Raw genomic sequence first — 26762 nt, 5'->3', positions numbered from 1 at the left:
TTCTCCGGCGCGCCCTCCCAGCGCTGCGCATGGAGCGCGCACTGGCCAAAAAAGAAAAAACAAGTTTATTATAATAAAACAAGACAAAAGGGACTTAACGGACACATCATCCCCTCCGTCTCTCTAGTACGTTACTATACCGCTTTCATCTGTAAATGAAAGCGAGCAATTATTGCGAGGGGCCCGGATCATATTATTATGTTGGCCCCGGTCCCCTAGATAGTCATCAATCACTCTCAATCGACCTGTCACCGGTAGACAGAGATCCAGCTGGAGAGGGGGGCCAGGGGGGAAGGAGGAGGAGGAGGACTGGGTGAGAAGAAGGAGGAGGAGGAGTACATCATCATTAATTTGAGGAGTGACCCCCAGGGCTATCCACATGTCTCAACCCGGGATTCTCCAAGCAACACTGCGCGCACCGGTGATGGCGCGATGGCGAGAACTGCTGTGGTTCCTGTAACCGCCACGTGTACAGATAGATAGATAGATAGATAGATAGATAGATAGATAGATAGATAGATAGATAGATAGATAGATAGATAGATAGATAGATAGATAGATAGATAGATAGATAGATAGATAGATAGATAGATAGATAGATAGATAGATAGATAGATAGATAGATAGATAGATAGATAGATAGATAGATAGATAACGTTTTTTATATAAATTATGTCCTCAGGTTGTTTGTCCTGTTCAGTTTTGTTTCCTAATTAATATTTTAATCAATTAGCCTCTTGTGTGATTTGTGTTGGAATGCATTTAATTAGGCACTAATGTATTTATCTCAGTACAGACGTTTGCACATTGGGGACGCTGATTGGTTAAATGATTGATGCGGAGTTGCAAATGAATCCCCACGAACATTTATCCCCCCTCCCAAATAATAAAAAAAAGAAAAGGAAAAAAATGTCTTCTCCCACTTTTAGTTTCTCCCCCCTCAGATCTCACGTTTGCCACACGTTTGCTGTCACTCTTGAAAACGAAAATGCATATTAAAGTTACAGTCCGGTCATTTTCAGAGTGGGAAACTTCTGACGTCATAGCCAGCGCCACTTAAAACAACCTGCCTCTGCTCCTGACGTCTTTTATGCTACTTTTTTGATAAGGCAAAAATATGTACCTGACAACAAAGTGAATATTCTGGGGGAAAAACGGGGGACAAATGGCGTTTCTTTATGTGTCTACTAGTAGATTTTGAAAAAAGAAAAATACATTCTTTTTCCCAGGCTTACATTTTTTCCCTGCTCAAAGGCATTTGAGAGGGGGCATTTTACACAAATTAAACATGCTGCTCTGCTTCGCCCTATAAGCATCCTAGGAGCCAGTACTTCCCAATCAGTTCAGTCAAACTGAGGCGCAGCGTGCGTGAGCGTGGAAACCTTCGCTCCCGCTTTATTTCAGGATATTGGGGGATCTCTCTACCATGTCATATCCACAATTTGGATATCCTTATTCGCCTGCTCCACAAGTAAGTTCTTTTTTTTTCTTTTTTGTCTTTGATGTGCGATTGATTCTTTCATCGATTTGATCATTTCGGTGCAGATCTGAGAAGCTTCACGCAGACTTCTGATGTCAGTTCTTTTATTATTATTATTTTCTATAAAGGTGTTGCCTTATGGGCATTGGGGTTTAAAAGGTAAAACGAGGGTAACCAGAGACCGACCCCCGACCTCCCGTGCGCAGATTTCCGTCAGATAGCCGCTGCGTAATGTCAACCATATGTTTATCTGCTCTGGGAAACACATGCCAACTTGTTCGGCGCGCACCGGCTGTGTTTAAACCCCGCTGCTGATCTGTCCTGGCATCGAGCCATTAAAAATTGTTTTGGCATAAGCCTACTTTCTGGGTTTATGATGCGCTGTCGGGGAAAGAACTGTTCAGGCACGTGGTTCATCTGGATCCGGGTTAATAGAACAAGCTAACGCGTGCGTAAGACACTTTTTTACGCACGCGTTTTCTTACTTTTTCGCCTTTGTATCTGTGCAGTGATCACATAAGTTATTAGTTGATCTTGAAATAAGTCATATCCTGTCAAAATTGACTTAAAATATGGTTCATTTCATGCTTAGGAAAACGATCACTCATCTTTGATTAATTTGAAAACATTGCAACTTGAAAAAAACTTTAAGAGCAAAATGTTCATAGTGGGTGTTTTTTTGTTTTATACAAAAACAGTTTTTTTTTTCTTTCTTTCCCCCTCCTTCCAGTTCCTGATGACAACCAACTCTTTAACTACTTGTTGTGAGTCCACGGGCAGATCCATAGCCGACTCCGGGGTAGCGGCATCTGGTCAGACTCCAGTCTACTGTCCCGTGTATGAGAGCCGGCTGCTGGCCACGGCAAGACACGAGCTGAGCTCCGCCGCAGCGCTGGGCGTGTACGGGAGCCACTACACAGGCAGCCAAGGCTATGGGAATTACGTTGCATACGGCACGGACGCATCCGCCTTCTACTCGCTGGTAAGCTTCGCATCTGATTCTTCTTGGCATTGATTAATGGAGCCGCAGGGTGCCGGTGCTTAAGGCAGACTCTTCTGTCTCTTCATGCTCTACACCTCACAATACCAGCAATTTATTGTCAGTGACAGGTTTTGGTGAGAAAAGTTCTAATAAAAATTGATTTTCTTTTATTTAAAAAAGTAAAAAAGCAACCAATCTAGTGTTCTGTTTAGAAAAAAAAACTATTTAACAAATATATATATACATATATGTTTTAAATGCTTAGTTTCAAAATATTTAAATCAAATTTATATGATTTGCATTTATTTTATTCAGAAAGTGCTATTACACCTTAAAAGTAGGTGACATTAAGTAAGTACTGTTCTATTACTGTTACGTTAAATTCAATGTAGTGCAAGTTTAACTGGAATAATAAGTATATTTTCGTTTTGTTCTTGACAATTTGCACATAAAGCGGTTAATGTTATATTTAAGTGAACTATACAGAGTTTAATGAGAACTTTTTTGCAACAAAACTTAATCGGAAAAGGTCTTAGACTCACAGCATCAATTTCTTTTAAGTTTTCATTTTCTCTCTGTTTTTGCAACAAACACAAGTTTTTGATTCAATTGTCACTGCTCTACCATTTATTAACACAAACATGTCTGTTCCTCCAATTCAGAGATAACTGAGGAGTCAGAGATCCCACTGCCATCAATGTGCTATTTTCTATCATTTCAGGGCACATTTGATACTAAAGAAGCTACAGCATCTGCACATGCAGGGATAACCCAGGCAACTGCCTATTATCCTTATGATCCAACCTTGGGGCAGTATCAATATGACAGGTAAGCTGCAGCTTTGCAGATTTTCATCAAAAAATCTTTATTTGTTTCATGTTGGAAACAGATTTGTCAAAGGAAACAGCCAGATTGAGTCCAGAAATAAAAAATCTGTGACAATCTGTGTCAGAAAGTGTCGCAAACTTGAATTACTTTTAGTCAAATCTAAGTTGGAGCAAGGTTTCAAAGCAAGAATTTGGTGAAGACTCACATTTATGAAATGTTATCATGAAATCGAGTCATAAACATGACTTTTTTCACAACAAGACGTTTGTTTTCTGCCTGAATGAGATGCTTCAGAACACCCAATCTCTTTTCATCAACACACAAGGCCTTTTCTCTGCTGTGAAGAGCATGTCTGCCATATTGCATATTGAAAGGTCTTCCCAATAATCACTTGATGTGCAAATGAAGTTTATGAAAAGGTTAGAAAGCAAAGCTAGCTCCCATCTTTAAAGAGCTGATGAACTAATGTTGACGCTGATAGCACAAACGCTGTGTTTGTTAACTCAGCCTGCAAGGCAGCTTCCCTCCGTCAACTATCACGGCTGCAATACATCTCAAGTGTAAGAACGCAAACTTGCAAGTTGTGGCATTTCAGCAGAGTCTTGCCCACAGGAACACTTTTGTCTACACGGTTTTAACCTGAGGGTCCATCATTACACTCAATAAAACAATTTTACAGTCTATTTTATCGGGGAAGGAGGAGCTCAGGGTAGGAAAAGGTGAGCACGCCTCTATACCCCTGAATCCCTCAGCTGTGCTTGACCTGCGCTAAGTCATACAGAGCAATAAAGGACTCATAGAAGAGTCCCACGAGAGGACTTTTACAGCTCACTGCTGACTGAAAATCAACAGCATGCATTTTAAATGGGGGTTTATGGTTGCTTTGTGGAACAGGCAAAACTGAGTGGACCATCGTTGAAGAATAACATGCAACTTTGAGACATGTTTGAGAGTTTACATGTTAAATATGCATGATTTCTTTTCCATTTCCAGTATAAGATTGATATATTATTGATATATATGATTTAGTAAGTGATTTCACAATTTTAGTAGTTTATTTTAAGTGTTTTTGATTTCTTTTTTTTCAATTTGTGGGAGCAATCATGAAAAAAATATAAATTAAAAAACTTTTGACTTCTTTTTTTACTTTCATCATTAACTTAAGGGGCAAACTCTTCTTTTGAATCTTTTTTTTTAGTTTTTTTCTTTCTTTCTTTCTTTTCTATAAATAAACCCCACTAAGTCATATTGGAAACAGTTGCCAACATGCTGTAGTCAGACTCTCTTAACCAGTTTTCTTGGGTTATTTCCGAAAACAGGTATGGCTCCATGGATGGAGGAACGAGGCGTAAGAACGCCACGCGTGAGACGACCAGCACCCTGAAGGCCTGGCTGCAGGAACACAGGAAGAACCCCTATCCAACAAAAGGAGAAAAGATCATGTTGGCCATCATCACCAAAATGACCCTAACGCAGGTCTCCACCTGGTTTGCCAATGCCAGGAGAAGGCTCAAAAAGGAGAACAAGATGACGTGGCCCCCCAGGAACAAGGGTTCAGAGGAGAAGAGATATGACGATGATGAAGATGGCTCGCAGGAAGAGCAGATAAAAAGCGAGAACAATGATGATGGTCAGTGTCAAAAGGCCCTTTGCAAAAAACAAAGTTGAATGTGAAGAAGCAAGAAACCAGAGGGAGGCTGCTTCTATGATTATTATTATTAAAAATAGTAAACATAAATCCATGAGCTTTTTGTTTATTAATAGTCTCCCTCTTTCATAAAAGTTGATAAGTTGAACTTTTTCCAAGCTGCAACAATATAATCCCTTCAGATTTCTATTATTTTATGGTAGTAAAAGAACTGACACGGTGTGTGGCTCCATTATTCTTACTTATTGCTAAACTGCAATGATTAGTGTTTTATTTGCAAAATACAAATAGGATAAAGGATGCTGGAGCTCATGTGGTCATGAAATCCTTTTTTTGCACAAAAATCGTATTAACAAGAAGCGATGGAGCCTCACTAGACAGGCGGGAAGATCAGGTATCCTTAACTTTATCTGCACTCTTAAAACACTTGGGCTTTTTCTTCAACCCAATTCTTGGAGGGGGGGGGGGGGGGGGGGGTCATGGCAAAATAGAGTTTTTGTAGTTTCTTTTTTAACCCAGTTTAACTTTATACTATTTTACATAGTTCTTAGTGTATGAACTCATTTGAATAAAATCAAGGATAGAATAAAGTAATTTATTTTTATTGATGAAGGGTTTTGACAGGAAAGTTTTTATTACTATATAGCTGCTTTTTTTTTTTTTCGAAAAATTGGATTGCTCATTTATTGGGATTTTTGTGATGTTGTGCAACATTTTCTATTTCAGTTCTGTGAGCTTCTGTTTCCTTTTTTTGCTCATTTTCTGCAGAAACTAGAAGCCGGCCAGATAAGGACTTGCAGCTGAGCGATCTGGATGATTTTGACGCACTGGAGTCGGAAAACTCCGAGTGTGAGCTGAAGCACCGATACCATCTGAACACGCACATGTCCACGACCACGACCGACTGCCCCGCCGAGCACCTGGTCAAGAACGCCCCCTCTCTGAAACTCCCCATCCCCGTTTCCCTCGGAGGGGAGCAGGACTTGAGCAAAAGTTGCCTCAAAACGAACCCGGATGAGCTGCAGGCGGACAGCAGACAGCAGGCGAAGCCGTGTTATAACCAGCAGCAGCAGATAATGGATGGGAAACCTCGGATCTGGTCTTTGGCCCAGACCGCCACTTCTCTAAACCAGACTGAATACCCGTCCTGTATGCTGAGGTGCCAGCCCCCCTCCCTGACCCCGTCCCCCGCCGCCACCTCACCCGTCACGGGCACAGACAACAGACAGGACTCCCCAGTCACCACGCTGAGAAACTGGGTGGACGGGGTTTTCCACGACCCCTTGTTCAGGCACAGCACCTTGAGCCAGGCACTGACCAACACCACCGTCTCTTGGACCACAAACACCAAAGGCGCCATTCTGGAGGCAGAGAGGAGCGCAGCGGCCTTGCAGCAGCTGCAAGAACCCCCCAAAGATAGTGCCATGAGCTTTCCAAAAACTATCAACAAACTTTTCTGCTCCTAATGTAACCAAAATGACATTTTCAGCAAAAAAAAAGAGAGAGAGAGAGAGAGAGACAGAATAATTGTGACTGAAAGCCGGAAGTGAACGCGTTTTCAAAAGCAATTGCCGATGACGCAGGACCAGAAGTGGAACTTCCGGGTCGCTTTTGTTTATTTGATCCAACATGGAACATAATCGAAATGTACAACTAAACAGTTTTGGACGAAAACAAGGTTTACAATTTTTTTTTTATTTTTTTTATTTATTTATCCTTTTCATTTACTTATGCGCATGCAAATGTAACTAAATATTATTTAAGTCTCTGCAAACGAGTATCACTATTTAAAAAAAAAGACGTCTCACAAATGCACTGCTCTCTGAGGAGGAAGAGCGCTTCAACTTTGTTCACTGGAAATAAAAGCAGTCCGTTTCTGAAGAGCGGCTTGTCATGTCGGGTTTTATGGAAGGAGTTGCTGTCCATGGTGCTGAAACAAAAAAAACGTAATTCTTTAAATGTGTAGTTTGAAAAAAAAAAACGAAACATATATGCTTCTCATTGTTTTAAGTAACGTGATATCCCCCACTCTTAATTTTTGTGTTTTGAAAACCTTTCCTGACAGGTGGAAAATGAAGCATCTCAAACCCCAAGACGGAACAGTATCTTAGATCTGCCTCATTAATTCCCTCTAAACAGGCTGTAATTGGGATGTTCACAGACATATTTCATGTCAGGCTATTGATTTCCCCTCTCCGCTCTCAGATAATATCATCGAAATATCTCAACACCGTCCATGATGCAGCTGTCAGGAGTGTAAGTTATTCGCCATGCGCCCATTAAGGGGTCCAGAAACGAAGCCCCCGCGTGAGATCATTTGATATGAAGAGTTTTCTTGACGACAACCCCCCACCCCCACCCCCCCACACACACACTACCACCTCATCTTCTATAGCTGGACCCCAACCGAAACAGGTCTAGATGCTGACTCCGCTCCACCAATGCGCCTTTCCCCCCTCTTTTATTTTTACACACGAGGTGCGCATGTCTAAAAGTGAAAAGGGCAAAGGAACTCGAATTAGTTGTTGAAGATAAAAGGGCAAAAAGAAAGGAGTCAAGGGTACTTGACAGTAATGGCGAAAGTGGAGCTCTCCGGGGACACTTTCTGTCCTGTGAGAGGGGGGCAGGGGAGGGGGTGATGAATTTTAATGGGGGGAAGAAATACTCCAACTATGGAGATTACGCACAGATATGGAAGAAAGTCGACAAAAATGATTTTTATTGTGTGTGTATTATAAATGTTTCTTTATTGGAATAGAGAATAATAATAAATACAACAAAAATCAACTTATATTTGGCCTCTTAAACGAAATTTGCTTTTTTATGACAGCAAATGAAGTCGTCCCCCACATATAAGTTGTCCTCAGTGCGTAATTAATTACACAGTGAGACCCGAGTTTATTAGGCCTTTCGCGCCAAGTGGATGTTTTGTTTTTTTTTTATTTGAGAGAAAAGGAGACATGCAGCAGGACTGAGAGGACAGATCCTCTGTGTGTGCGGAGGGGAAAGCAGCTCGAACTAAATCATTCAGCCATGGCAAATGCGGCGGCACAGAGGGAGCGGGATGCTAAATTAACAGGAGCTTTTTACATAGCGGCCAAATAAAACTGTAATCAGCGGCGCGTTACTTTTCATTAAGCGGCTGTGACAGCAGCATATTCAGCCGCGTCCTCTGAACAAGGCGGCGCGCAGGCCAGGGCTGAAATGAACTGCTCTCAAACCGAGAGTCATAAGATAATTCCTTAAGCTCCATTAACAACTCTTAGCCGCAGGAAATGGGCTCCCCCTGAAAACATCTCCAAATCTAAAAGCTTTATCGACCTGGCAAACCTCAGCTGATGGCTTCTCTCCCTCTTTTTTTTTTCCCACCCCATCTTATACGTCTCACCCCCACTCCCCTCCTTCCTCCCTTTTTCAACTTAAGGGACAAAAACGTCCAACTGAGGTAATAGACTTTGACACAACAGATTAAATGTGAAATGAGAAAAGGGAGAGGAAAGGGCACTCTTAAATGCCTTTTAAACGTTACCAATTAGAGGTTTAAAACTTGAATAAGATGTAGGCCTTTGGCACATGCTTGCCTGATGGGACATGTAAGTGAAAGCTCTCCCCATTTGGCAAAAGAAACACTTATCTCAGGAAGGAGTGAGGGGTCTGGGGTCAAGTTAATAAACGATTTTTCTCTTTTTTTTTTTGGTCAGGATTATTTGAGATCCACAAATCAGTGCCGCAATCTGGCCTATAAAAATATTTTATAAATATTTTTAGGAGTGCAAAAGTTTATTATAGCAACAATTTGATTCATTTCATAATTTTTGGTTGCAGATACGATTCCTGGTCAATATAGGTTCAATTGGAACGATCCGATTCACTAATCTAAAATCGATCTTTAGCCAAAATTTCAACCAGTGTGACTCAGAGATAAATCCCTGGGTACTGAACAGTGCAGGTGAAGTTTTCCAGATTCTTTGTCTTTATTTCAAGAAAATCAAGTGTAAAATAAATATGCATACAAACAAACAAGTAAACAAGAATTAATGGAAAATCCATTCACATTTTAGTATCATAAAGTTCAGCCCACTGTTGTTTTTCCACATCAAAATAATCCAAATTTTTTGAACATTCGACCACACTGTGCCGTGGTGCTGTGGAGCAGCGGTAGGGCGGTCGACCCACGATCATAAAATTGCAGGTTTGACTCCCGCCTTGCACGCCCATGAGTCGAGGTGTCCTTGGGCAAGACACTGAACCCCACCTTGCCTCTGGTGGGAGGTTGGCGCCAGTGTTCGGCAGCGGAGTGTGTGAATGTGTGTGTGACTGGGTGAATGGGTCTGTGGCTGTAAAGTGCTTTGGGCCTTGTACGCAGAAAAGCGCTATATAAATATACGGCATTTACCATTTACTGTAGGGTCACATGACTGCAAAATTTAGCGTTTCCACACATTGGACTGGAATGATGGCTTGGTCATTTTTTGCTGCATCACATGTGTGTTGTCTGCTGCAATGTTCATTTTTACGTTATCGTAAAATAAAATAAAAATCATTATAATCAATTTATTTAATTTTGAAACCATTTTCTAATGGTATATGCACAGTATATTCTGTTAACAACTTGCTTCAGACAGATCAATCTAGTTGGATGGACAAATATAGAGTTCTTTGATTCATCCTTTAATCACTACACCCCTATAAATGTTTTTTTTAAAACAAGCTTCCTGTCAAAGACACATCTTCTGTTTGTAGGAAAGCGGGCCACATGGAAGAGAAGGCCCAGAAACTCAGAGCAATCATCAAAGTGGAGATTCCCCAGAGAAAACGCTACCCTGGGTCAGGTTAATACCACTGTGACCCTGAACCATAAATATATTTACACATCATTACACACCAGTATACACACACTTAGACCCGCTCGCTCTCAGACAAATGTACACACGGTGAGTCTTTCTCCAGCACAATGTCACACTTGCGTGCATCAGGCATTAATTGAATATTTAATCTATTCATTGACCAACATTAATGTGGTGTGAACGGTGGTATTGTGATGGAAGCTTGGAGCTAACACCCATGCACAGACACGCTGCTCTTTCAAGAATCAATATAATGGCCTTTTATTTAAATTACAATGTAGAAAATCATTTTTTACAATTCTGTTTTTGTAACAGTAAACAAAACAAGGTTAAAATGTTTTTGTACCATGCTTCAAAACCTTTAATTTTAACTAAAATGTCAGTCGTGTGAATGTTTGATATGGTTGATCAGGCAAACCTATATATTGACATTAATCCAAGGCTCAGAGAAGAGACGTTTGTTGGTTTGAGTCAAGAAAATTCTCCCGGTATTTCTGTGAATGACAGATCTAAATCCGAGGGTTGATTGTCTTGTCATCAGTCAGCTGCCACTGTGGTAAAGGTGTAGAATATACCTCTTTGGTTTAAGATCTGGAGTGCCCCCTGTTGTCCCCCCCCCCACCATTTTCTTCTTGTAGATTTGGTGTGTGGGGGAGATAGTGTCTATGTGTGGAGTGAATCCTGCTGCAAAAAAGACACCTTCAGGTCCCACCGACTGGCTTTTATCAGCGTCTTGCTGCCATCACCTCCCTGTCATCTCTCCACACTTTAAGAGCTTCCAGTTGCGTTTCACCAACGCGGTCTTTTAAAATGAAATAACCGAACCTTGTGTACTTTAGTCTGAAAGTCCAAAAAGAAACTTTATTTTCTATCAATCAAAATATTTGAGATTGTTGTGGCTTCAAAAATGTAAAAATGGAGACACTGTGAGCGCAACGTAAACTGAAGATTAGTTATCTGACACACACGCCAGGAGTTACAGTCCCTAAAAAAAAGTCCAGGCTTGTAATCTCAAACTCTTTCGAGGTCGAATGCGGGGTCAAGAGGGTCTAATTATGGGTCATCACAACACACTTTCACTTTGACAGACTCAATTTGCCAAGAAGAAGATAAATGTTTAAAAAAAACAAACAAACAATTAATTCATGTGTAACTAGATGTGTATTTGTAGCAGAGCGTCTTGGTTGATGAGAAGTAAAGTGGTAAACAAGGACCTCCAACATAAACCCCTTTAAACGCCTTTAGGTTTAAAAAAATATATGGAGCCCTGAACCTAGAGTTAAAAGAAAACAAATTGTTTCCTCAAATTAGCATTTTGTGTGCACAAGATGGCATTCTTTGTGCACAAATGAGCAAACTAGCATTTAGTACTAATGTGTGCACACAAAATACAAATGTGTGCATAAATTACTAATTTTTGAGCAAATATTACACATTTGTGAACACAAAATGCTAATATGTGAGGAAAAATAGCTAAATTGTGGATACAAAATTCTAATATGTGAGCACAAAATATTATTTTGTGAGCACAAAATACTAATTTGTGAACGCAAAATACTCATTTGTGAACGCAAAATACTAATTTGGGAACACAAAATGCTAATCTGTGAGCACAGTACTAATTTGTCTGCATTAAACACTATTTTGTGTGCACAAATTTCTAATTTCTAATTTCTGCACACAAAATGCTCATTTTGGGGAGCAATTTCTTTGTTTTTTGTTTTAATGTCTTGTCCAGGACTCGGTATTTTTTGAATGTTTTTTAGGGTAAAATCTTTGTGCGACTGACATGCCTGCTGAGTTTGCAAATCAGGCATGAATGTGAAACAACTTGACATCCCAATTCCTTTATAGTGTCAAAAGAGGGAAATATCTGTGAGTCATATATAAGCTGGTAAAACACAAAAAGGATTCAGTTTAAAAAAAAAAAAGAAAACAACAAAATCAAAACGAGTGAAGTATTTATTTTTCCGACCCACAGTATTTCAGCAGCCATGTAAAAGTAATTGCTAAAGGTCAAAAGAAACTGTGTTTTACCAAGACATTTATGTTTATCATTCAGGACAGATCAATACGATATTGTTGTTTTATGAAAGAAAAGCCAGGGGAGACTTAACACTGACCTTTGTTTCCATTTTCCAATGTGTTCAAGAGGTCCAGTAAAACATACAAATAGTCCTTGAGGTTTGTCGGGGAGGGGAAAGTGGGTCTTGGAGCGCTGGACCGATGCTTTTCTCTTGAAAATGTACAACATGAGAATCCAATTCATACAGCTAGAGTCTGCGGTTGTTGCTCCAAAGTTGTCTCATATCGAGATAAGAAATAAAGAAACTGGTAAGAAATACATTTTTTTTGTTTTTTTTAGTTTTAGTTAACAGATTAATCAATTGGAATGGCAAACTCTCCAGTATAATCACAAAAAATCTTTCCATCCTCATAAAAATAGTGGTTTTAAGTGCACTCCCTGAATTTTACAATCTAATGATTTGCAAAGATGACAACGGATGTTTAATTGTTCCGTCATCTTTGTCAGCACTTAAAAAAAAAAAAAAAAGCCTGTTTCTGAGGCGGATACAGAGCAAGTTTACTGACTTCATGCATGACGTGTTTGAGCTCTAATTCAGCTCATTTCAATTTGTTTTAGTGCCACCGTTTCGCAACCAAAGTACCAGTGAATCACAAACAGAGCAAGTAAACAAGTTAAAACATTAAAGTCAAATAAACTACAACAAGTCAAACCACTCACATGTGATTACGCACCTGTAAAAGTAATAAAACATATATATATATTTTTTGTGGATTTTTTGAAATTGGGTTATTAACCACTTGTCACTTAAATTTTTTTCCAGGAATGAATATATATATAGAGATATATAATTTTTGGTTACTTTTTGGAACAGTACTAAATTTTGGGGGTCATAGTGGTTTCATTTTAAACCCCTTTTTTCTGTCTCAAGATACCAAGAAAAAAGTTAGATAAAGTAAACCTAACTTTATTTATTTTATCTTTGGAGTTTTTAGTGTGATAGAAGCTAAACGAAGGCAATATTGGAGCCAAAGTGGTTTGATGCATGTTTGCATTATTAGGCATCAAGGGGTTAATGTACAAAAATGACAAAAGAAAAAAAATGAAGGCAGCATCAAAAGGATGGTTTAGGGTTATTCAAGCCAAGCTTGAAAACATATTTACTATATAAATAGATATTAAATAAATAAATATATAAAATATTTGTGATGGGTTGCACGGTGGCGCAGTGGTTAGCGCTCTCTCACAGCAAGAAGGCCCCAGGTTCAAGTCCCAGCTTTGGGACCTGAACACAACACTAATGGGGAACCTTTCTGTGTGAAGTTTGCATGTTCTCCCTGTACATGCGTGGCTTTTCTCCGGGAATCTGGCTTCCTCCCACCATCCAAAAACATGCTTCACAGGTTAATTGATCACTCTAATTTGTCCATAGGTGTGAGTGTGTATAGGTGTGTGATTGTGGCCCTTCAACAGACTGGCCACCTGTCCAGGATGTCCCCTGCCGGGATAGGCTCCAGCAATCCTGTGACCCTAAGAGAGACTAAATGGTTTAGAACAAGGGTCCCCAAACTTTTACCAGTGAGGGCCACATGACGTTTCTATTCTCTGATCAAGGGCCAGGGTAAGTTTAAAACAGATAAAGTATGACGATCGCAGGGGTGTCTAAATGTAAACATTTTTTGTTTCCCAGAAAGCCACACATAACCAAATATAAACAACCTGATCTGATCAAATAATCCTCTCAGGGTTCTTCACCAAAACAAAAAAAATATCAGCAAGTATATAATAACACTATGTATAAAATCATGCAGTAGAAACCTTTTTAGGTTGGCTGACATTTCTATTCAAATAAGTTTTATTGACGTGAGGAAACAATTCCAGGAATTTAGCCAGGCTAAAAAAAAGGGCAAAATAAGAAAAGAAAAGGGCTTCTTCCTGGCATCATTCAGGGGGCCGGGTCAAATGTGTGGGCGGGCCGGGTCCGGCCCCCGGGCCTTGGTCTGGGGACACCTGGTTTAGAAGATGAATGAATGAATGTCTTTTGATCTGCTTCCCAAACAGAATTTAGGAGATGTTTCTGCAGCAGAAGAGTTGAACAGTTGAAAGTTTTCCTTCTTTTTTTCTGTATTTCATGAAATCTTGTGAACTACAGAAATCTGAGATACAAACGCTCGGCTGCTCTCCGTTTTAACCCCTTGATGCCTGAATTTATTTCCAGCTATGAAAACCAAATCTACTCATGTTTTTGCTTGTCATGTCGATACTAAATTAAGGAAATTGGTTTGATGTGTGTTTGCATCACTAGGCATCAATGGGTTAGGTGAAATGCACATCTCAAAAAATGTAGACATTTGCAAAATACCATATCATTCAGGACTGTACTTAATTTGGCATCAATTCAAATGGCAAGAAAACATTGAGACTATTTTTCTATATACTGGTAATTGAAAATAAGTGTAGTTGAGTTGCACACGATTGTTGGTTAAATTAGAGAGTGAACAGTTTTCTGTTTTTTGATGTAGTTAAAGTAAATGAGATCGTACTGCAACTACAGCTAAATGTTTTAATGAGTCGTTTTTCCTGCCCTTGGACTGCTTTACACCACAAACCTGGACTTTGTGGTACACCTCAAGGTGCTCTGTGCCACTGAAAACGAAGGCAGGAAGATTCCAAAATAGCACCTCTAACAAGTCCCGCAGAGAGAGAAAAAGAGACACCTTTTGTGGGCCCATTGCTCCTGGGCTACAACATGTAGTGTGACGACTCAGTAACTCCAACAGGTCGACTTTAGACTACTTGGAGAGTTTTGAAGGACAGCCCGGCCAACTGTGAGGATGTGCTCAGACGCGCTATGTGATTCTCCGTCTGCCATGCGTCTCAATCAAGCCAATCGTCGACTTGCAGGCTTCTACCTCCTTCCCGTTCCCTTCCTCCGTTCCTCTCAGCTCTCCCCCCAACCCCCTTTTCTCTGATCCACCCTGCTGTAGAGGGAAGGAGGATTTTACATTGTCCGTCCAAATTATGATGAATCAGCCAAGCGATGTGTTTTGCACTTTCCCCAGAAATAACAGTTTGAATCAATCTACAAGCTGTACATTCTCCTGACAATCCAGAGGGAGACGAGGGAGACAAAGTCTTTGGCGAACTTGTAAATGCACCAGTCTGGCTGTGACTGAGTTTACAAGGTTCATGTACTGCCAGGCTAACTGGAACTTCACAATGGACAAGGGTATTAGTTTGCTTTTCTGCAAAACATTTTGCAAGGTTTTTCATTCCGTTTCTATACCCCGTTTGACAGGTGACATTTACCAAGCTGGAAAATTACCTCTCGACCACCTGACGGGTGTCTCTAAAAAGTAGTTTTCTCCAGGAAATACCATTCTCATGAACTGTGCAAATGAAATGACAAAAAAAAAAGAAGAATTGATATATTTTACAATTATTTTCTGCATACAAACCTTTTTCTGATGTGAGGATGTATACAACAGACTCTTAAAAACGCATTACAGGGCACATCGGATTTATAATACACACCTTTAATGAATTGTCTAATGTTAAAGTTATGTCATATTTAAGGCGCACAGAAATGCAAGGCAAGAATTAATCGAAACAAGACTTAGATATACTGTAAGTCCTTCAGTTAGAATTTATTAGCGCGGTTCACAGTCATTCTAGAGCTTGTTTGTAAGACGCTACACGTTAGCCACATTAGAACGATTAGCCATGTTAGAAGCATCAGCCAGTGGTTTCACAATACCTGTAACTACCAATCTTGCATGCCAAACATGACAAAAACAGACTGATACCGTTAAAACAAACGTCACTGTGACTGCGAGAATTCGCAACCTTGTTAGCAACACAGGCCACGTCCGAATTTCCACCCTAACCCTTAACTACTGAAAAACTATATACTGCGGGACTATGTAGTGCTGTGAATTTTAAAAGCAATTCTTTTTTTTCTTTTTTTTAGATTGCAGATATGACGTAATCGATTTCACAAAGTTAAAATCTAACTGATATGAGCATTTTGCGACAACCTTTTATGAGTCCACTGTCTTCTGAAGATAAAAAAACGTTGATGGTTAAATAAAAAAATACTTTTTTTGGGGGGCAAAAATTGTTCAGATGCAATGCATTGTGTTCTATATTCGCCGATCTAATGAGCATCGATGTACACTGGTTTTTCGCAGACACTTCTGGGAGATTTCTAGGGCACTCGATTTTAAAATTGTAGATTCGGACAGCACTACAAAATAGCAAACATACTACATAGTGCACCATGTAGTGAGTAGTGAAGGAAGTTACATCAAATAAACCTAACAGTGTAAACTAGTTAAGACAAAAGTCAGACGAACAGAAATGTCCACAGCTTTTCCTGAGGTCTAAAAAAGGGAAAAATATCTAGAACACATTGCAAAAGTTAGGACACCTCGAATGAAAGTAAGAAAAGAAAAAGAGCAAAAGGAAGAGAAAGGAGTTTTGTAGATAGCAGGAGCCGAAGTGAGTTTTTGCTGCGTCTGGTCAAGTGTGTTGAGGCCCATCCCTGCATAAGCAGCATGTGGGACTGGTACAGTGGCTGCGGCTGACTGATCCGCCTGCTCATTAAGGCACTGGCAAGCCCATTTGGCCTGGTCCTGTAATAGGAGCCTGTACTGTGTCAGAAACACTTATTTGCTCCACAGCCATCACAGGACATTAACATTCACGACAGCCTGTCACGTGCGGGAGGGAGAGAGGGGGTCAGAGGGGGTGTCTGGAAGGGCTTGCTCACTGCCCCCGGTGCGCTCGAACTCTCACGCATGCACACAGACACACGTATACACAAACACATGGGGCCTTTAGGTATTTCACATTCACCCACAGTAGAAATGTATTTTTATGACCATGCATGCACAAATATAACACAGGTTGGAGATCAGTCTCACTCTGACACTCATACTTCTGCAGCTCCGACACATTCAAGTAGTTTTGCATGCAGGTGCACATGTAGCAGTCATGTAGCTTCATTCGGTTAATGCACCATTTTGTTGATGGCAAACACACTCTTGGAAAACCCTTCATTCTCCCGCACTCTAGGAAACATGCAATCAGCCTTCTAAGTAAAGGTCACATTTGCAATGCAGGTGACTCAAGCAGGAGGCAGAAGGTAATTGGCTGATGGAACAGGGAGTGCTAATACCTTGTCTCTTAGAGATTATGTGATGGATGGGAAATGTTAGGCATCTGGGTAATTAGGTGTATATGGAGGGGACTAGACAGGGCAGGGGTCTAAACTTATGCTGTCTGAAGGTAAAGTGGGGAAAAAAGGGGGGACTGTAAAATAAGGGCTTCTCAAGTGAGACACTTTACTAAATCCATTAAAATCAGCAAGAAGAAAAGAAAAGAAAAGAAACCAGACAGTGGTGTAAACTGAGGGTTGGGTTGCAGTAAAAGTTGCACAATAACAAAATGTGTATTATATAGGGCAAAATCAATACGTAGAATTGTGTGCGAAATTTTTAAAGTGCATCCATTTTTTGTGTCATACTGAAAAGAAAACTATATAGGAAAAAAATGACCAAGTAAAAACAAAATTAAATGTCATTATTTACAGTTTGCACACAAGAAAACCACACGGTGGAATGAACAAGGACAGAGGAGAAGAATGAGAGAAGAGGGTAAAAGATGAGTGCAAGGCATTCTAATTGAAGTGGGCCAGCTGGGGGGAGACCCTTTAAGACACATGCAATATTTACGCAGCGTGTAGCTGTGTAGAGCCTGTGTGACACCCCGTCTGCATTTCACCTCCTTTGGAAGAGGAATATATTCTATCACGGCGCATTCAAGTGGAAACAAAAGACTCAGCCATTTTCCATGTAGAGTGGGTGAAATGGAAATATTGTCACTGACACAATACTTAACTCGCAAAACGTAACGATGAAGACCGAAAAAATCACTAAGAAGTTAGGTAAAAAAATAAAAAAAGTTAAACCAAACGACAGGATGTAGAGATGATTCTTTAGACAGAAGGATGTCAAGCACAACTTAATAGATTTAGACAAAAAGCTTTAGTTCAAGAGTTTTTCCAGCTTTTATTCCTGCACTTTACTGCACGAGGCCCATCACATGTTCGAATGAAAAAGCAAAATAAAAAGAACCAAAGGTGTGGGATTACACAAAAGAGTTACTTTAAGTCTTTCACATCCAAAAACATCAAAGTCATCACTTGTTTTTCTTTAGGTTTCTCACATTTGGGTAAATCTATGATCATATCTTCTGTTTTTGATGAAGATTGATGTTGATTTACTATTGTGATTCCTGATTGTTTAGTTCCAAAGAGGAGATGTTTTACCTTTAAAGAGATCCTTTTCAGACTTTTTAGGAATTTGTTTTTGTCCCACAAAGATATGATCACATAAGTTCAAACTTTGTAGAAAAAATGAAATGAAATGATCCAAAAATGTTTCTGCTCATTGATCCGATGGACCAATCACATCAAGACATACCTCAATGCAAAAACATTCTATGAAAACAATGATATTTAAAAAAAAATAATAATAAAAAGGAAAGGTTTCAGAAAGCAAAAAGATTTTCCAGAAATCTAAATGAAATACATAAAAAAAAGAAAATTTAAACAACATTGAAAACTGGAAAAGGTAAGCACTGTGGAACATCACGGATTGGATGATGACATTGGAGTTTTTCAACAGGGAACAGAAGGATGATTTACTCAAATTGTGGTCAAACGCTTAAAGAAATATCTTCGTTGGAATATATTGCCATGCCAAATTAAGAGTGAACAAAAATCACAATCAATCAATGATGTCCATAGTACTTACATTTTCTGGTTTCTTATATAATTTAGATTTTTTTTTTCTTTTCATTTTGATTTCTGGGAACTGCTTTTGTTTTCTGAAATGATTCCTTTTAATTTTGTTCAATTTTTTGGAATTGTGTTTTGGAATCACGCTTTGTTTTCTGGAATTTTATTTTGATTTTTTCTTTATTGTAATGTTTTATATTATCATTATTATGGATTGGTTGATGCGACGCAGCGACCTCATCAAAGATCAAATACTTGAATTCTGGCCGAGCCGTGCTGCTGAAATCGCGCTGCTGCTGGACCAACGCGCCCGTCACTCAAAACGCCTGGCAGGAGCTCAGATCGCATCTGTAACATTGACTTTACATTGAAACTGGCCGCCCCAGACGCGCCAATGTTAACGCAGCTTTACAGTCTTTAGTACAAAAGAAAGCGTTACTGTTTTAAACATGAGCTTAAAATGAAGCACAAAATGGTAATTGTTTTATTCTTTTTAAAATAGATATTAACTAAAGAGTTCAGATTTGTAAAACTCTTAACCGTTTAACACAAATCTTTAGCGCCAGTGTTTACATTCCTTCAACTACCGTAACTTTTCAACCTTTTACGCTATTAACGTGAATCGGCCTATTCTGTCGCAGGATAAGCTGCTTTGCACCAGTATGCAATACTTCATACGTGTTGCATGTTGGTGAAAAGACACTTTAAAATGTTGTTTAACTACACAAGGGCACTTTTCCCTGTGAATCAGCTGAAGCCATAAGCAGTTACGGGCATAGTAGGTTTTGCTATAAACATCTCCGGTGTTAAAGATTTAAAGCTTAAAACGGAAACATAACTGTTAGGGTCACCATTTTAATTAAATTTTTTTGAGAAAAACAAGAATGTTTTTTAAGTGAAATTTGGGGGTGGGGGCACCTAACGATGACTGGATGCCATTTTGTCTGCAGCCAGATTTTCTTGAGTTAGTAGGTGTATGTGTTTCTCCGCTTGGCACTTCAGGCGTCATTCATAATGAAACACTGGGATGGTTTACACATGATGAATCGATTTCTACTTCAAGGACAAAACTCTTGAAAAGTGGAATAAGCATTGTAACAATAACACAAAGGAAAAACTACAGTGTCAGCATTGCAACAATGGCAAAAACTGATTTTTTCAGATAATTAAAAAGCAAGAAACGCATGTTTGACGCAGAGAAGAAAGAAAGTTGCCATCCATCTCATCCTATAACAACGTTTGTCCCCAAAATAGCACAGAAATAATCACTCCTGTACAAAGTGGAGCTAAAGCTTTTCCCCAGCTGGCTATGGCTGGAAGCTGGGTATACCCTGGATACTTTGTCAGTTCATGGATTTGTTGTTACTAGAAGTGATTTCCAAGGAAATGGAGGAAGAGAGTGAATGCAGACGTCCATCAGTTCCAGATCCGTTCAAGCTCTCTCCTGTGTTTATGAACCCCAACCACACGGCACTCGGCCCTGACCACACCCACATCAAATGTTTGACCAAGCATGCGGCAGATGTCACAAGGTGGACAAGGCAAAAGTTAAAGAAAGCAGCAGTCTCCACCTCCCATATGGAAGTTTTGTAGATAAACTGTAGAGTCTCCAGTGCTTGCAGCCGATATTCTTCTCCTGCATGAAACGATAAAATATGTTAAGGAGTAAAAGTTACTTTTATCAATTCTATGACATTTGAAGTCTGACACTACTATGTGACATTACAGCAAAACTATTGTTAAGGATAGAAAAGGATTTTCCCACGTTTTCTTTTATTTAATTACATTTTTTTTATCTTGGCCACAACTTTACTGTTGAAGGGATGGACTCCCCCCAATTCCAGCATCCATCTTCTAAATAAAAAAAAAAAAAAGATTTTAATACTTTCAGATTGCCAATTCAAAAAAAAGAACACTGAGGAGCTTATTAAAGACCCAATCCAATGAATATGGTGTTCGGATGTTTCTAACATATTCTTGAGACTTTTTGCTTATGACTGCTGTGGATCAAGCGGAAATAACATCAATTATTACGTCCTCCAAATCCTCAACGTGTCTGTTAGACCCAATTCCCACTAGACTTTTTAAAGAAACTTTTCCCCTAATTAATGATCCCATATTAACAATGATAAATGCCTCTCTGGAAACGGGTTACGTGCCACAGTCTTTTAAATATGCAGTTGTTAAACCTCTTCTGAAAAAGCCCAGTTTGGATCCTAGCATCTTGGCCAACTATAGACCGATATCAAACCTGCCCTTTATTTCTAAAATCCTAGAAAGAGTTGTAGTTAAGCAGCTTTACTGCCACCTACAGGACAACAGCCACTTTGAAGACTTTCAGTCGGGGTTTAGACCTCACCACAGTACGGAAACTGCACTAGTTAGAGTCTCTAATGACTTGTTATTGGCCTCAGAAAAGGGACTACTTTCTATTCTGGTCCTGTTGGACCTCAGTGCTGCCTTTGACACTATCGACCACGGTATTTTACTCCATAGATTAGAGCAGGACATAGGGATCAGAGGATCTGCTCTCCAGTGGTTTAAATCCTATCTGTCTGATAGGTATCAGTTCGTTAATGTAAATGGCCATTCCTCTCAGTGCACTCGAGTCAACTATGGAGTCCCACAGGGCTCAGTCTTGGGACCGATCCTGTTTACGCTTTATATGTTACCCCTAGGAAACATAATCAGGAAACACAGCATTAATTTTCATTGTTATGCCGACGATACGCAGTTGTATTTATCCATGAAGCCTGACCAGAATGACCAGATAGAGAAACTGAACGCCTGCATCAGTGACATCAAGACCTGGATGACAATTAATTACCTCCTCTTGAACCCAGAAAAAACTGAGGTCATTATACTTGGTCCTAAAAACCTCAGAGATGCTCTGTCTGCTCAGATAGTCTCCCTGGATGGTATAAGTATAGCCCCCAATTCCACAGTTAGAAACCTTGGGGTTTTACTTGACCAGGATTTATCATTTAAGGCTCACATATCTCAGGCATGTAGAACTGCCTTTTTTCACCTGCGGAATATTGCTAAGATCAGAAATATACTTTCTAAGAGTGATGCTGAAAAACTCATCCATGCATTTGTTACGTCGAGGCTGGATTACTGTAACTCCTTGTTAGCAGCGTGTCCTAAGAGTTCCTTAAGAAGTCTCCAGCTTGTTCAGAACGCAGCTGCTAGATTGTTAGCTGGAACCAGCAGAAGAGATCACATCACTCCTGTGTTAGTTTCGCTCCATTGGCTCCCAGTTGATTCTAGAATTAAGTTCAAGATCCTCCTGTTAACCTATAAGGCCTTACATGGAATGGCCCCGTCCTATATTAAGGACCTCATAGTCCCTTACCAACCAATCAGAACACTTCGCTCGCAAAATGCAGGACTGCTTGTGGTTCCTAGAATTGGTAAAAGTACGGTTGGAGGTAGAGCGTTTAGCCACCAAGCCCCTGTCTTATGGAATAAACTCCCAGCTCATATAAGAGAGGCCGACTCAGTTTCTACATTCAAAGCTAGACTGAAAACATTCCTCTTTGGACAGGCTTATTGTCAGACTAGTTAGTATTCAGAGATTATTTAACTTAATGTTAGTTTGTTTAAATTAAACTTAATAATAACTATTTCTTTTAAAAGGCTGCTAGAAGTTGAAGCTGGGGTAACTATGGTACACTGGGGTTCTGTCCTCTTTCCTTTTTTACTTCTACCCTTCCTCTCCTCTATTCTTGATCATAATTTATCATTTAGTTCTCCATGCCTCTGTTTGGTGCAGTGCGATTCATGTATTGTCCCTCTTTTCCTCTCCCCTCCTGGGGAGTGGGAGTGCTTCCAGACTCCAGTTGGCTCATCCGTGCTCCAGTTCCTGACCGTTTACCTCGCCTTTGCTCCTGCTCCTACACCTGGCTGTGGATCCTCATCTCTGGCTCGTCTCTGCTCTGTACCTGACCGAGTACCTCGTCTCTGCTCCTGCTCCTACACCTGGCTGTGGATCCTGCCTCTGGCTCATCTCTGGCTCGTCTCTGCTCTGTACCTGACCGAGTACCTCGTCTCTGCTCCTGCTCCTACACCTGGCTGTGGTTCCTGTCTCCGGCTCGACTCGCGCCTTTGACTGTCCCGATAACCACGGCTGGATGAAGCTCGTCTGCTGGACTTTTATATATGTAGTTGTAGATTTAGATAAGTTAATTCTTCTCTAAGATTTCTGGTAAATCGCCTGTCCGTCCTGGGGGAGGATCCCTCCTTCATGTGGGCACCCCTGAGGTTTCTTCGTTTTTTCCGGAATCCGGGTTTTTTGGGAGTTTTTCCTTACCGCGAAGGGGGGTCTAAGGGCAGGGATGCCAGTATAGCTTAGTCAGTTTGTTAGTTCATTTTAGTATTTTTCTATTGAACTCTTTGTATTCGTGATCCTTTTGATTTCATGTTTTACTTCGAAGCCCATCGAGACGACTGTTGTTGTGATTTTGGGCTATACAAATAAAATTGAATTGAATTGACAGAGGACATATATAAAGAAGATTTGACTTTTAATTGTATTTCTGAGTATTTCTTTATTTAAATTGTTGTAAATCAGGAGCAGACGAAAAAAAATGCCATTAGGAAAAGCTTGTAGGTGTGACATAGAAGCTGCCACGGCAGGCCACATGCTCCATGCTGCACTCTGTTCTGATGCATCCACTTGCAGACAAAAAGATCCAGGTACATCTTTGTTTTCCTCGTCTGAGCTGGCGTCTGACTCAAAACATCTGACTGGATAGTTTCCCGATTGCTTGCCATTTTTGTTGCACCATAAATTTTTAGGTTGGGGTTGTGAGGGGCTGACAGGAGAGCATCTAAACAGAGGAATGATGGGAAAGGAGTGGGTTTACTTTTAACAGTCTCGCCCACTACTCTGAGGTAAATTTTTCGTGAACTACTGCCGCTCTGTATGCTGAAACTATGTCCTAGAAAATGTTACAAATCTTTTGGATTTTCAATGTGGGCACATGCGGTTTATAGACAGGTGCGGCTTATGTATGTATAAAAAGGGTTTATCCTTTAAAAATGTAATGGGTGCGGCTTATTATCAGGTCCGCCCTATAGTCCGGAAATTACGGCAATCATGATTAAAAGGCCACTGAGAACGCTTCGAAAAGAGATCAAAATATGATTGGAATTAAAGTTCAAAAACCACATGTACTGGGTGGGAAACAAACATGACTGAGAAGTTGTTTAATGTAATCTACAGTTGCTTCATTTTTACATTTAATTCATTTTTTACTCTGTGTTTTTCTGACTTGCCTACCAAAAGGTTTATATAAAGCCAGAGATCCTCTTTCCTCTCCGAGCAGGTCATTGCTGCTGTGAGTCAAGAAGATTAGCAGGCTGTATTTTCTCAGGTCTCTGCTTTAAAACACTAAGCTCAACTATGCTTCTTATTAGAGGGAGATTATGGAAAAGCAAGTGACAGCGACCATGGCCATCTGACATTTTGGATGTGCCCGTGTGTACGTCAACATGAGCAGACTGTGACTGCTTTGCTATGGCCCCTATATGTAATATAGGGGCCTGTCCTCAGACACAGGACAGCCACAGGTGATGTTTGGATAGCAACAAAGCCAGGACCTCTACAAATGCACATAGTGTGTCTTTTTTTTTTCCTTTATTGCCTTAACATGCAAAATTACAGGCAATTAAGACTAACGTGTGTTGAGATCAGGCTACTCCAAGCAAGTTCAGAAAACCAAAAAAAAACTGTACACGTTAGTATGGGAGTAAAATGACAGTATACATTAGGGACTGAACAAAAATTAGTTCAAAGGAGAAGACTCTTGAGCATTTATTTTGGAAAAAAAAGTCAATTTTCAGCTGTAGTTGAGCAGTGAGACTCTCCATCAAATCGACCTGTCTATTGTATCCACTTTTTTGGTGGATCCTACATGAGTTTTAGTTCATCTGATCTGTTATAAGATGTCTTTGATGTAAGTTGTCCCAGAATTAGCTCATTTTTGGGCAAGAGTGTGGTCATTAACCATGCCATATTTTCTCCAGCTCTCTGTAGAAGTACTTTAAGACATATATGATCTCATTGTGACTCTGAAGAATTTTTGTTTTCCAGTCAAACCCTCTCCAGAGTTGACTTTCAACTCTCTTACATGACACTCATCTCAGCTGTTAAAAGTTCATTCATCTAAAGATGGGTTCACACTGAAGGCGACTTGGAAGGCAGGGGCGTCTATGTAAATGAGATAAACAGTCAATGCTTCCATGTAGCAATGAGGCTAAAAATATGGGATAGTAGCTCCTCCCACACACGCACAATAATAAGCGTTGTTGTTCACCTTTTAGCTTACCCCTTCATGTTGCCATAGTGAATTGGCCACAGGTTGGCTGAGGTGAGATTTTTACACTGGACAACCCAATATTTAATCCAGGTTGGGGACCGTCAGACACTTGTGGCTACATACATTCAAATTTATATAATTTTAACATAGAAGGGCAGCAGCATGCTGGACACTTGTGTGCCAGTCCTGCACTTAACCAACTGAGCAATCCAGCAGCACTTTCACACAACAGAGGTGGAGGACACAAATTCACCGAGCAGAACCAAGCTCTCCCTTTGGTACATAGCGTCCCTTTTAAAGATATTATTAATTCTAAAAGACAAAAAAAAAAAAAAATCAATTGAAACTTAAGGGCTATTAAGGGTTAATTTCCTCAACTGTTTATTTGCTGTTTAGTGGTTGCCCTTTGTCACTGAAGGCCTCAACCACAGTGCAAACATGCAGCCCTGTGAACTTGGCAGGTGTCTGTAGTCAGTATCTACCATCCTGGTGCCTGTGAGTGTTTAGCCGAGAATCCATCAATATCCTATTTATTCAGTCGGCGTCGGAATAATCACTCCTGTAAACACGTGATATTTTTACAGGATTTATAGATTCGTTGGTGGGAAAAAAGTAAGCAATAGAGACCAAAAGAAAAAAAAGAATAAAAAAATAAATGCAAGTTTCTACTTTTGTTTTGATTTTTGTCAAACTTTACATTCTTGGATCAATCTGTCGCTTTCTTGCTCCATTTTTTAAACCCATGACCTTTGGTTTCACTCTAAAAACATATCATTAAACATAAGTTTTATACATGTAAAAAAACAATATTTTTGCACAGTCTTCTATAACAATGAAACACATTCAGATAATGCCTCTTCCCATTTAACCCCCCCCCCCCCCCAGCCCATCACTTCCTCCCGCCTGAAAGTTACTAAATAATACAAGAATTATGGGTATTTTATTCAGCCGTTTTTCATGCACAGTTTCACACAAATTTGCTCTCGGAGCGATTTTCTAACTGACTGAAGAATCACAGTGGTTTACTGTAGCCTGTCCTAATAGACGCCTCACAGCTTACAGCTCTCTCGTCTCGCAATTAGTTTTTATAAAACACTATTGATTTTTTTTTACCCCCTTTCAATTACATACACAGAAGTCAACCACCCAGATGTTGGTAGTCATTACGTGCTGCTCTTTGTCTTCCACAATACTAATTATGTCTGGCTGCTTGTGGCTGTTACCTTCACTTTTAAAGGGGGAAAAAAAATCGGATTGCTACATGCACCAGTGGAGATGTGTGCATGTATGTGTGCGTTTATATTTGTGTGTATGTGTGTGATCAAGTGTCTCAGCACATGGCTATCTTTTTGCCGCAAAACCCACAGAGACTAAACCCACTAAAATAAAAATGACTTGGATAAAGAAAGAAAAAAGTCGAAAGTGTTTGTCCCTTGATGGAACATTCACTAAATGCATAATGCATAGTCTATGAGGCCCTGCATTCCTTCTGCATTGTTTAGGGAATGTTTCCAGAAATGTTCATAATTCTGCAAAGAACTCCCCAAAAATGCAAACAAAACATGATTTGATGTTATTTTTTACTGTGTGTTTGAACCCTTTTTTTGTTGATTTGGTGCATAAATGCATCAAATTAAAATGTGAGGACTTTATGATGGAAGTTAATGACTGTAAACACAACTGTACTTTATCTCTTTTCAATGCTCATCGAACAAAAAAAAAAAAAAAAGGAAAGCAGAATGGATTGAAGAGCTTCATGTTGCGTCTGTGTTTGCGCCGACTGCAGCCCCATGTTTGCACATGGTCTAAACTGGAATGAACGCCAC

General features: G+C 39.9%; 1 protein-coding gene and 1 long non-coding RNA gene across 2 annotated transcripts; one reads left to right on the top strand and one right to left on the bottom strand.

Annotated features, from left to right (window-relative positions):
* The first annotated feature begins 1256 nt into the window (after positions 1 to 1256).
* Positions 1257 to 6821, top strand: irx4a (iroquois homeobox 4a). Its single transcript, XM_011484986.4, has 5 exons — positions 1257 to 1471; positions 2211 to 2462; positions 3184 to 3290; positions 4610 to 4920; positions 5707 to 6821. The coding sequence occupies exons 1-5, from the start codon at positions 1427 to 1429 to the stop codon at positions 6402 to 6404; spliced, it is 1413 nt and encodes a 470-aa protein (XP_011483288.2). The 5' UTR covers positions 1257 to 1426; the 3' UTR covers positions 6405 to 6821.
* Positions 6822 to 21281: 14460 nt separating this feature from the next.
* Positions 21282 to 23112, bottom strand: LOC144984398 (uncharacterized). Its single transcript, XR_013648048.1, has 2 exons — positions 22595 to 23112; positions 21282 to 22515 (listed from the first exon to the last, which is right to left on the bottom strand). It is a non-coding gene; the product is annotated as an uncharacterized LOC144984398 (long non-coding RNA).
* Between the last annotated feature and the right edge of the window lie 3650 nt (positions 23113 to 26762).

This window comes from Oryzias latipes, chromosome 16 (assembly GCF_053564925.1).
Source record: "Oryzias latipes strain Hd-rR chromosome 16, Olatipes_Hd-rR_3.1".
Taxonomy (NCBI): domain Eukaryota; kingdom Metazoa; phylum Chordata; class Actinopteri; order Beloniformes; family Adrianichthyidae; genus Oryzias; species Oryzias latipes.
This window is presented reverse-complemented; position numbering and strand designations above follow the sequence as displayed.